This window comes from Micrasema longulum, unplaced genomic scaffold (genome assembly GCF_059751315.1).
Source record: "Micrasema longulum isolate JH-2025_06_02 unplaced genomic scaffold, ASM5975131v1 h1tg001355l, whole genome shotgun sequence".
Taxonomy (NCBI): Eukaryota; Metazoa; Arthropoda; class Insecta; order Trichoptera; family Brachycentridae; genus Micrasema; species Micrasema longulum.
In genome coordinates this window covers 31862-44566 of record NW_028278541.1, presented here as the reverse complement: position 1 = coordinate 44566, position 12705 = coordinate 31862, and the positions used below count along the sequence as shown (strand labels likewise).

Here is a 12705-nt window from a genome sequence, read left to right as displayed (position 1 = left end):
AATGGCTAAGAATATTTCCAATGCGAATGTTGATGGAGGCAGAAAAGAGGAAGACCGAGAAAGACATGGCATGACCAAATCCAACAAATACTTAAAGATGGACATGTCAAAAGTCGGAATAATCAGCGCGCGTGCATGAGAAGATGTGTGAATGTAGAGGAAGCGAGATCTGTATGCAAAGATAGAATGTTGCGGCGTTCTATCCTCTCTGCCTACCCTTACGAGGAAACGGCGTGACGGTTTGTTGATGTAGTCAGGTAGAAGAATTTGTGTATCTGGGAAGTATGTTTACTAGGGACGAGAAGACCGAAAAAGATATTGAAAGGAGGGTGAGTGCCGGGAACAGGGTGAACGGTGCACTAAAATCTACATTGGCAAACAAATGCTTATCACAGGAGGCTAAACTAGCAGTTCACAATGGAGTTTTTGTGCCAACTCGGGATATGGTATGGGAGCGAAGTATGAAATTGGAAAAATGACGATGAAAGTAGGTTAAATCCTGTCGAAATGCGATCTCTCAGGCGAATGTGTGGTAAAACCATGTATGATAGGTGCACAAATGTCGAGATCCGTAAACTGTGTAAGGCTGAGACATGCATTATCCATGTGGAGCGAATGGACCAGCGAAAGAACGGCTAAAAGGATCTACGATGGGAATGTTGAAGGATGCAGAAAACGAGGAAGACCGAGAAAGACATGGCACGATCGAGTCTATTGAATACTTGAAGATGGACACGTTAAAAGTAGGAATAATCGGCGTGCGTGCATGAGAAGACGTATGAATGTAACGGAAGCGAGATCTGTATGCAAAGACAGTGATATGGCGTTCTGCCCTCTCTGCCTACTCCTACGGGGAAACGGCGTGATGGTTTGTTTGTTTGATGTAAAGTCGATGTTAAATATTTCTAGTCTACAAAAACACAACTACAACTAATATTGACTCCATATATATGTTCGGCATACTAAATGGTATAATCGATGTTCCATCATTACTGGGACAGGTAAAGTTCAATATTCCGACTCGTAGATTGAGAAACAATGAAGTACTGTTCATCGATCAGCATAGAACAAACTATGGCCTTAATTCTCCAATGACCCGTCTTTGTCGTATTGTGAACTCGAGACAAGATCTGGACTTTTTTGGTTTAAGTTTACAAGGATTTAAACGAGCACTAAATAAATAGTCCAGATCTTGTCTCGATGTGCCTTATGTTTGTCAATGCTTCTTTTTTTTTTTTTAAATGTTTGTAACTATTCTTTTATTGTAATATTTAAACCCTATAAATTGTATAAATGAACAATGTCCGTTAATAAATAAATGAACATTTGCTTATTCTTTTTTTTTCACATTTTAAAAACAATATATAATAAGCCTAGACTTCCATATTCCCTTCTCTAAAATGTTCTCCGTCTCTGTTGTAATTTGTCAATTTCAAATTCAAGTTTTAAACTTTTCGACTTGAACATTTATTTTACTATCATTTCTTTCAGTTTTAGCTTACGGGGACAAATAACTGCAAAAGAATGAGGCCCAGATCATCAAATAAAAGCTAACACTGGAAGAAATCATATAAAAAATGGACCTTTTGCATGATTCGTGTAAAGCGACAACGCCAGATGGCTCTCAGATTTAGAACATGAATAATATTGATGTTATATATTTTTATCAATAGATGTCACTCACGCTCCACATGTCATCATCCCACTCGTCGAACATCCTCTTGAAGATGGTTGGTTCGTGTCCCTGCTTAGTGTAGATCACAACCACACCTTCCGGGGTCCTATCTGAAGGATCCGTTGAGAGATACTCCTGAAAAAAACACACATAAAATGATAATGGATTCATAATGAATCGTGGGAGACATCTATTAGTGACAGACAGAAACATTATCACCCAGATAGCAGTGAAACTTGGTACAAACTTGATTTAAGATTGATGGAAGTTGATAATGAAAATTTGACGCGACAAGTTTTTATCAAAAGTTGCTGGAATATTGTTATGTCAAATTTGATGTTTTCTCTCTGTTGAAACAAATTTTGATTTGAATATTGGATGCTTTTTACAATGAGTAATCCTGCTAGTCCAAAAGCTAGTAAGTCATAAAACAGTTTCATTTATTTGTTTCAGAGCTGAGAGACAAAAGACTGCACAGGACTCTGATCTCCAGTCAATTGCCTTGAATTATTTGACATCACTACATCTGACTTTCTTGGCAAAAATAGCCTGTAATTTTTATTATTTATTCGAAATAAATATACTGAGTAATAATAACAAGATGTTTTATTTCATTTTAATATTTTTAAGAAGCTTATACCCATATGCAGAGACAAAACATAAGGTGAGGAAAGTACATTCTAATCTCAAATGCGGAGAATAGCCCGAAGGTGAAGACAATTGAATGTACTTTCCTCACCTTAAGTTTTGTCTATGCATACGGGTATTAGTGTTTTTTGTGTTTTATTTTGTTTTTTGTGTTTTTTTCTGTTTTTTCTGTTTTCTTTTGTTTTTTGTGTTTTTTCTGTTTTCTTTTGTTTTTTGTGTTTTTTTCTCTTTTTTGATTTTTGTGTTTTTCTTCTTTGTTTTTTTTTTGCTCTAGAAATAAATCTAAAATTGCATGAATGTTAAGGTGGCAACCATGTAGGATGCTTGTAAAAACAAATATCATGCAAGTTTGTTGGGTGGTAACTTCCTAGTTTGATTTAAACTTGCCTCAAGTTTACAGAGTTGCAATCTCAAACTTGGGTCAAGCTTGAACTCTTGATACTTCAAACTTGATACGAGCTTGAGGCAAGCTTAAATTGTCTGGGCGACGATATAATATATATTTATTCTTTTTTTTTTCACATTATAAACAATTTTCAGAAAAAATACTCGAGTTCTAATTATCTACTAAATATTTTCATTTTCAGACCATTTCCTAAAAGCCGTAAATAAGTTGTGCTGCAAAAATGGAAATCAATGTGGTAGAGTGGAACTTGAACTTCGGAGTGACCTGTGGCCTGTGAGTCCACAGTACTACCACGGAACCACAAACCGGCTTGATTAATAATAAAAATAATGTGACCCATGCCGAGGACACTTAACAATATACTTTTAAAAATATTTTTACATGTCAGAATATACAAGAGACTTAATGTACAGCGATAATTAACAAACTGTTCAGACAGTTTTAAATACTATAGTCCTTAAAATATTGCTTGATTAAAATGACAGCTGTCAAACTAGTGTCATTAGTGATCACTGATCAAATCGATTTTATCAGTTTTTTACATGCAATCATGAAACTCTGTTTCCGAAAATTGATATAAAAACGCAAAAACAAGCCTATTATAGTGTGTATAACACAAGTATTCACCGAAAATAAGACATTCATACACTTTTCATGAACAACATCAAATGAATTATTTTTTTATTCGATCAATTTACGTTGGTCAATTTGTCCCATCTCTAATGTTTTTGCAAAATGATGTAACCTTTAAGAACGTCGTTATAATTAGGTTTATTTTAGTTTTTTTTTTGTTTTAAAGCTGATTTATGTTGATTTATGTATCAAGCATTATATTTAATATATATAGATACAAATCCTTAGACATTACTACAAAGTTATGTTGTCACTTTTTCTGACAAATATCATTCTAATCAAACTTTATTTAAGGACTATTAAGTATTTATTATTATATTTAATTTATGTATGCCTATATTTTCAATATTATAAAACGCACAATAAAAGAACAGAAACATAATATAAACTATACATTTGTGGAGCAATTGATTCAATATTGGTTTGGGCGAATGAGACAATCCATTTTACTTCTACCCAGCTCCACTGTCCACATTTTTATAAAGCCTTTAAATAAATAAATAAAAATCGAATTAAGATTCTCTATTATTGGTGTTACAGACATCAACACGGGAAGCGGCCATTTTAGGGACCTCCACCTCGCTAGATTATGTACTTACAACTTCTACTCGACTTCACTTCAATTTACTTGAGACCTTCGTTTCACCCTGGACTTGGATTTTGGACTTCTCTCCCCACGGTTTCTGACCACTGCGAGTTGAACACTTGAGAGGCACTTCTGAGGGCATCTCCGGCCTTGATGAGACGCGACTGGGTGGCCTAACCTCCGCCGACTTACAACCAATGGACGGGACGTGCGCTCTAGTGACTACAGCAGAACGACAGCACGACGCCGGTAGTGCATTAGCTACAATACATTAAGGAACTTACGGTGATAGCAGTTTGAACAGCCTGGCGTTCTCTCTTGGTAGCTTGGTTCCCCAACCAGGCGTAGATTTCCTCCCCTGAATCCAGCAGGAAAACGTCGTCTTCAGCCAAATCCTGCAATCCATAGACAAGATTATATTTTTTAAATATATCAAGGGTAAAAAATCTAAAATAACTAGAAGGTGGCGCAAAAGTCATCACCCTATCAGAAGATGCAATAATTTTTGCAAATGGCAGCAAATGTAAGTTCTGCTTTGACATTTGTGAAGTAAACAGATCCAAAATACACGCCAACAAGACATGAAGCGCTACACTCCCCGAGAACTTGGAAAAATTGTTTCGATTTTTACCGTCACGACAATTACCAAGACGTGAGCATACTGTCTTGGTAATCGTCAAAAGTCATATCAAAATCATGTTCAAGCGAGCATTTTTCAACTGGCCGGATTGTTCTAGTAATTAATAGTGCTAAAAACGGCCGCGTGGAGCGCTATATGTCCCGCAATATGACGCATGAAAGTAATTATGGTCTTGTGTCAAAAGTACCATCTCAAAGAAAAATAGTCCTTAAGAAACAATGTTTGGAATACTGTTTTCCAAATCAAGAATCTTCAAATAATTTGTGTAATCTGCAAGTTTAAACTAGGAGAAAAAACCCACACTGAGGTTAATACATTCAAAATAAAATATACTTATTTTTATGAAAAAATAAGCTGGAATAATCGGCTAATGTCTTGGCTCACCGCAGGCGCTGGGCGCGCTTTATTAAAATTTATTTTCATAACAGGATATAAATACAAACGGTGGAAAGGATTTAAAATAAATGTTAATTTTTTATTTGTTTTTCTGTAAATAAAGTTACAATAAGCTGCACATAATCACTTAGTTACACGATTCGCCCCTAGAGCGCAGGCAGTGTGGTGACTAGATCTTAACTGAGCAATATAATGTACCCGAGTTGAAATCAATGTTCACTATGAATGAAAACCGCCGTCTCAGAGGTCATCCATTGCAACTGAACACTGCCTCCTTCTCATCCGACCCCGGGAAGAACTTCCTGACCGACCAAGTCGTGGTGAAATGAAATGGCCCAGTGCTAGTTCAGCTAATGTCAACTAGATGCACACAGCAATGTATAATGTTTATTAATCATGTACACTAGATATACACGCATCAGCTGCTAGTGTATTATTAATAATAATAATAATATCAAGTTTTCATATAACAAAATCAAAAATTTTCACTTCTCCTGAAAATGGCCTTCGTTTTGAAGAACTCAACATGTTCATCCAGGACATTGAACACTCTTGGGGCCGCAAGACAGACATTTCTAGAAATTACGTTCTAGAAGCGAGAGCTGCTTGGCTGAAATGATGCAACAGTAAAGGTTTCATTACCTCCTGAGTGTAGCCACCGATATCTTGAAGCTTGACTTGGTTCCTGAAGTCGACTGCGATTTGTATCAAGTGCGGCTCCCTTCCGACCCTCAGCCTCCTCTTCTGCGTGGCCGAAGCTGAATCCTTCACTTCGTCCGGCTGGCCTCCTGCAAAGGACATATAAATGTTCATTTATATTATAACTTAAAATGGAAATACCATATTAGTGAACTAGTTCAACGTATTAGAGAATGTATATACATATTTATTAGATTAAGGAATATTTTAAAGACAGCTTATTACTCAATTGTACAATCATTTTTACAATATGGTATTGTAGGATGGGGTGGTGCATATGCCAATATATTAAACCCTCTTAAAATAATACAAAGATTAATTATTAAAGTAATTTTAAAGAAACCCCCAACATTCAATACGGAAAGTCTATAGAAAATATTTAAAGTTCATACATTAGACACTCTTTATAAAATAAATTCCATTATACAAATTTATAAAGAAGAAAAAATAAAAGAATTTGAGATGAATAAGTCACTCAGATACCAAAATAATATTAAAATGCCTAAATTCCACACGAGTCATGGTCAAAATAGCTTTGTCTTCAAAGGTGTAAAAAATTATAATAATCTCCCCAGTGAACTAAAAACAATTAAAAATAATATATCAAAAAATAAATTTAAAGCAAATCTAAAGGTATTTTTTGAACATGTGTAAAAACTGCATTAAATGTTAATTAGTATGAATTTATTATTATTATTATTTTTTTTTTCTTTATATATTTTGTGTTTTTTTATTTTTTTTCTCATATACTTGTAAATTCAAAATTATATAAACTCTTATAAATAAACAACTACAACAGTGTAAGTCACTCTCCAAGAACAAGAGTTAGTCTCTTTTTTTGGAGAGTTACAGTGATAACATTTACTAGATGTATAAAAGTAGATCTGTATGGATTTTTTTTAAACATGTAACTTTTATTTATTTATTTATATATACGCCCAATGGGCATTTTCATGGACACATTTATACATGGAAAATTATTATTAAAAAAGTAGAAAGACTCAATGGTTTATAGTAGACTTTGTGGGAGTGGAAACGGGAGAGAGGAGTTTATAATTGAATTTGATTCTGTGATCGTTTGAAAGAAGACAACTTGTTATCAAAGAAATCAAGACTGGTATGTTTGTTGGCAGACCTGAGAATTCTGGGCATAGTGGAATGGAAACCATAGTTAGTTATATTGTTATCGGTATGAAAGAGTAAGTTTTGTCTGAGGTTTCTAGTTGGGATATTTCATTTTATCGAGCTCAGTAGTTCAGGCGCATCAAAGAGTGAGTTGAGAATTTTAAATAGGACCATGAGATCGGATTTATTTTGTCAGTCTTGAAGAGAAGATATATTTAAGGTAGTTTCTAACTCATTATACGTATATAGGTCTCTGGATAAGCCCAACCTCCAGCCCATCTTTCTCAAAAATCGATGTTGAACTGATTCAATATTCTTGATGTGAACATCATAATATGGTGACCATATAACAGAGGAATACTCTAGGTGAGAGCGAACTAGGGAACAGAAGAGAGTTTTGGATATTAATATTTTTGAAGTCAGCAGCTGTGCTTTTGTTTATAAATCCAAGAAGTTTTAAGGATTTATTGATAACATGTTCAATATGAATTGTAAAAGAAAGTTTAGTGTCAAGTATAATACCCAAATCTCGTATATTAGACACAGATGATAATATTTCATCGTTCAGTGAGTAGTCGTAGATGATTGGATAACCTTGCAATTACTTAAGTTGAGATGTAGATTATTGGATGAGCACCAGGTGCTAAAAGACAATAAGTCAGATTGTAATAGTGAACAATCGGAAGGGCTGTCAATATGTTTGAGAATTTTAGTGTCGTCAGCAAACAGCCTAATTGATGAAGTGAGAAAAGCATTTTTTATATCATTGATGAACAGATTAAATAGCAAAGGAGCAAGGTGAGCACCCTGTGGTACATATTATGAATATTAATAAATATTAATTTTTGTATTAACCTGGGGTGCAATTATTAATATTCCTATCCCCTAGAGAGTGGTTAATTTGGGGATATTTATTTTTTCCATGCGACTAATTTTTGCTTCGTACATAGCCACACTGATAAGTGAATGTCAAAAAATATGTACATGTGAAATCAAATATGACGATTTTCATTTACAACATTACTGCGACCTTGAGCATAACCCAAAAAACTTAATTAGGTTTAATTGACAGAACTGCATTGGTTTTATTTCCGTTTTTGAAGCAATTTTCTACACCATTTGACATTTGATCATCAGTGTGGCCATTATATGCAGCAAAGTGTCGTCGCATTAAAAAAAAATCCTCTGCCGTTTTGGAAATATTTGGACAAACTCGAAACATTGTTGAATGATTTAAAGGGTAGGAAATAAAGTTTACCTAGAACCTCCCAGAACTCAGCGGGCTCCTCTCCCTCTTGCACGGTCTCCACTTCTCGATCTCCGAACAAGATCTGACCGAATTCCATCACCTCTTCCTTTTCATCAGCTGAAGAATCCTGTTCAAAACACCAAAGAATTAGCAATACTTAGGAAGAAAATTTTGGATTTAATACATTTTTTTATTATTTTGGATTGATATGAGAGAGTGCGGATACTACCCATTGCAGTACCCGTCATTGTTCCTTTTGGGTATGCTCGGTATCGCAAGTTTGCGGGTCATGTTGTAACTGACTGAGTACCGATTAATTGAACCGACTGTCCGACTTAACTAGGATGTTACTGCAAATAAAGGGTTTTTCAATTGGCGCGGGTAGATTTTGACGGCCCGTAGCGGCCATTTTGTTTGATTACATCTGTCGAAAATTTTGTTTTATTATTCAGTTACTTATGCCAAATCACCACGGCAAGTTACACAATTGAACAGCACGTTCAGATGATATAATTTTATTATCAAAATGTTAGTGCAAACTTTGCGCGCATTGCGCCCATTTTACGGTAGACGGCCCTTCACAGTCAACTCTTCAACGTTCGGTGACCAAATTTGAGACGATCGGCTCGGTAATCAATCAGTCAACACCCGTACGTTCAAGGAACGCAATATCAGCCGAGAGCATCGCCGCTATCCGTAAAAGTGTACAGCAGAACCCGAGGCAGTCAATTCCTCACCGTGTTCAAGAACTCGGCCTTTCGCAGACTTCAGCTTGGCGAATATTGCATCTAGACTTAGGCCTACACCCGTACAAGATCCAACTGACCCAGGAACTTAAAGTTAATAACCATAGACAACGCCGTATGTTCGCTGACTGGACTTCGAATCGTTTGGAAGACGACCCCAGTTTTTGCCGAAAAATCATTTTTAGCGACGAGGCGCATTTTTGGATAAATGGCTGTGTTAACAAGCAAAATAGCCAAATACGGGACGACACCAACTCACACGAGGTTCACCAAGTGACGATGCATCCTCAAAAAGTTACCGTTTGGTGTGGATTTTGGGCCGGCGGCGTCATTGGTCCGTACTTTTTCGAATACGACGTTGGTTAGGCGGTCACCGTCAACGGCGAGCGCTACAGAACGATGATAACCAATTTCTTATGGTCCAAATTGAACTATATGGACCTAGACGACATGTGGTTCGAGCAGGATGGCGCTACGTGCCACACAGCAGACGCCGCGATTGACATTCCGCATGAACAATTTGAGGTTAAGGTTAGGCCATGCGATTTGACCCCGCTAGACTTTTACTTGTGGGGTTTCTTAAAGTCACAGGTCTATGCAAATAAACCACAATCGACCGATGCCCTAAAGGAGAACATAACACAGGACATAGCTCAAATTGAGCCGGATCTACGCGGAAGTCATTGAAAATTGGACCACTCGATTCGTGCCACCGTAAAAAGCCAAGGCGGGCATTAAAACGATGTCATATTTCACACTTAATGGCGCATATGGGCATTTCAAATAAAAAATAATTTTGTTAATACCTCACACACAACTTGTTTTATTTCATTTCAACATCTACCCGCCCTTATTGAAAAACCATTTACTCAGGGTGTTCACTAAACCCTGTCACATCCGAAACCACGATGATCAGTATAAGCAAGAAGACATATTGGCACATTAAAATAAATTTTTGGAACGCATAAAATTAAAAAAAAAACAAATGGTTGCTTACTTCTGCAGGGGAGAAACGAGGAGAAGGGAGGGGGTGTCTGATACGCTGCGCGCCGCCAACCGCGCGCCGCGCCCCCCTCGCCCGCCTCAGTCCGAGCACTGAGAAACTTGGCTTATCAACACAACATGTACTTTAGCACGATTTCTTTACTATGATCAACGAGTATTTTACGTTTATCCACACTGTTCAAATAAAATATTAACAATTTAAATTTTAACCAAGAAATTTATGGCAGATTTTGATAAAAAAATACAGAACAAAATACCATAAATTACGGTATTTTACCGGGTTTTTATCTGTATTATTTAAAACTATCGATATATTTACTAACCTCATTTCTAAACGCGCGACTCGCGACACCGGCTCCATCTTCGGATAGTTTTTAGAAATAATTACTGATCACTGATCAAGTCGATTTTATCAGTTTTTTCGTGCAAACATGAAACTCTGTTTCCGAATATTGATATAAAAACGCAAAAACAAGCCTATTATAGTGTGTTCAATACAATTATTCACTAAAAAATAAGACATTTATCCTTTTTTCGCGAACATTATCGAACGAATTTTTTTTTATTCGATCAAATTACATTGATCAATTTGTCCCATCTCTTACGTTTTTGCAAAATGATGTAACCTTGTAAGAACGTCGTTAATAATTAGGTTTATTTTAGTTTTTTTGTTTGTTTTAAAGCTGATTTTATATATTTATGTTGATTTATGTGTCAAGCATTGTATTAAAAAAATAAATTAACATACCAAATACGAATGATTTTTCGTGGGTCAATATAAATCGCTCCTTAGACGTCACTACAATGTTATGTCCTCAGTTTTTCTGACAACTGTCATTCTATCGTGTTATATTTTAAGGACTATAATAATAATTGTTTCAAGGCGGAAGGGATATTATATCCGAGATTTTTATTCTTTCAGTTTTTACATTTCAAGTTTATTCATAGATAACCTTCTGTAATGAGCCCAACCCGGATTTAAATTTTAAAAATGTTTTTGTGTACACGTGAATATTAAAAAAAATTGGAGTACGATAAAATATCTCTAAAACACACGCAAAAATAACGTAAATAATGACGTCACTCCTTATATCTGCGTGTAGTATTTCCGGTTTCCGCTTTAAAGCCCCCGCACCTTGTAAGGAACGTTTTGACCATAGAAAAAAAAAGTATAATTTGTATAATTTGACATTTTAACCAGAGATTATGTCAACTTTCTAGGTTTTTCTAAATCGGACGTTCGTAAAAACAACCATAACATAGAAATGAGCAAATTACGATCAACTAAATGAAGTAATCAAGGCAATATTCCATAGATTCTTGACAGGTCAGTGAAAGTAAGAACGCCGACCGTTTCATGACGTCACTACTGAAAAGTGACACACTGATTACAGTCATTTGGCGCGGTATTTGATAAATGTAACTTTAAAAAATCATATCTTTGTAAATAACGCACAAAAAAAATATACATATTTTTGCTTAGTTAAATAGTACGCCAATAGAAAAAAAATAATTAGAAAATAGTGGAATTCCTCATTATGTATGTTTATGTTAATTAATATGTTTCGCACATTAAATACAAAGGCTACAGGGTAACAATCGTAACAGTTTTGATATGAACGAATAATCTTATCATGGCGAGTTCTAGTAGATCCGCGTCAAGTGTATGATTATTCATTCTGATTCCCTGAGCGCGTCCAGAAGAAATGTCTAAAATATATTAATTTTAAACTTCATATTCCAGCTGCTTTATTTAATTATAATCAATTGTTGTCTTCAGGAAATCTTTTAAGACTTTCTGATAGAAGAATCCTAACTGACCTAAAATTACTTTTTAAAGTGATCAATTCATTAATTGACCGTCCAGATTTGCTGGAGTTGGTGTGTTTCCGTGTACCTGGTCGACTTACCAGCCACAGATCTTCTTTTTGCTCTGCAAGTTCTAGGACCAACTATCACATGCACTCGCCTATCCCTAGGCTCCACAGATATGGCAATCAGTATGAGGACAAGGCTGATATATAGTTATAAAACGAGTCTGATTTTTTTTCTCTCGCAATATTATTTTTAAACTTTTCTTTATATTTAAAAATGTTTTTCCTTTTTTTGTTTTTGTGTTTTCATATTTATGTACTTATTTCGTTAATATTGTTAGTTACTTATGTGTATTTACCTACTTGTTACTATTGTTATAGTTATGCAATTTTATAATTTTTTGTTGTTTATGTAAATATGTATTTTTTTCTTTCATATTTATGTTCAATATACGTTAAAGGCAATTTTTTTTTATTTTTTATTTTTTATTTATTTATTTAATTTTACAATACGCCCAAGGGGCATTTACAAAAAATATACAGGTAAGTACAAACAAAGTGAGTAAAAATTTAAAAGATAAACAACGCTTTTTTGTATACATGTAAAAACAATAAAAAGCATATTTGCCATGCAAAATAAAAAGTGAAACTTTACATAGTAAAAAAGAAAAAAAAAAAATTTAAAAAAAGCAAATTGTAAATAACTTGTAAAGAATTCTAAGTATAAAAAAATGGTATCAACAAATTATTGTTAAAAAAAATAAATAAATAGTTAACAGTAAGTATATATAAGATAATAACATAATATCTGGGACACAAAAATATTTGATACATCAATTTCAGAAAAAGATAATAATAAATAATAATACACATCAAAAACAGAGAAAGAATTGTATGAAAAAGAAAGTTTTATTACGACATTAATAATTAGTTTCAAACAGTGCATTTAAGAACGTTTTTAAATGGATAATTGTCGTATTAAAAATGTCTACATCACAAGTAAATTTGTTGGCTGAGGAATGTAAACGCGGAATCGGAGAGTGTCGTGCATAGTTAGTGGCTACGTATGTACGTAATTTATGC

The 12705-nt window shown here is 34.7% G+C and overlaps 1 protein-coding gene across 1 annotated transcript in view; it reads right to left on the bottom strand.

The window, feature by feature from the left end:
* The window catches only part of Gel (Gelsolin), a 35512-nt gene that overhangs the window by 1202 nt on the left and 21605 nt on the right, over positions 1–12705 (bottom strand). The window contains exons 16-19 of the mRNA XM_088235298.1: positions 8067–8184; positions 5627–5772; positions 4233–4343; positions 1685–1810 (exon numbers count right to left, since the gene is read on the bottom strand). Of these exons, the coding sequence (XP_088091424.1) occupies positions 1685–1810; positions 4233–4343; positions 5627–5772; positions 8067–8184 (501 nt within the window). The remainder of the gene's footprint in view (positions 1–1684; positions 1811–4232; positions 4344–5626; positions 5773–8066; positions 8185–12705) is intronic.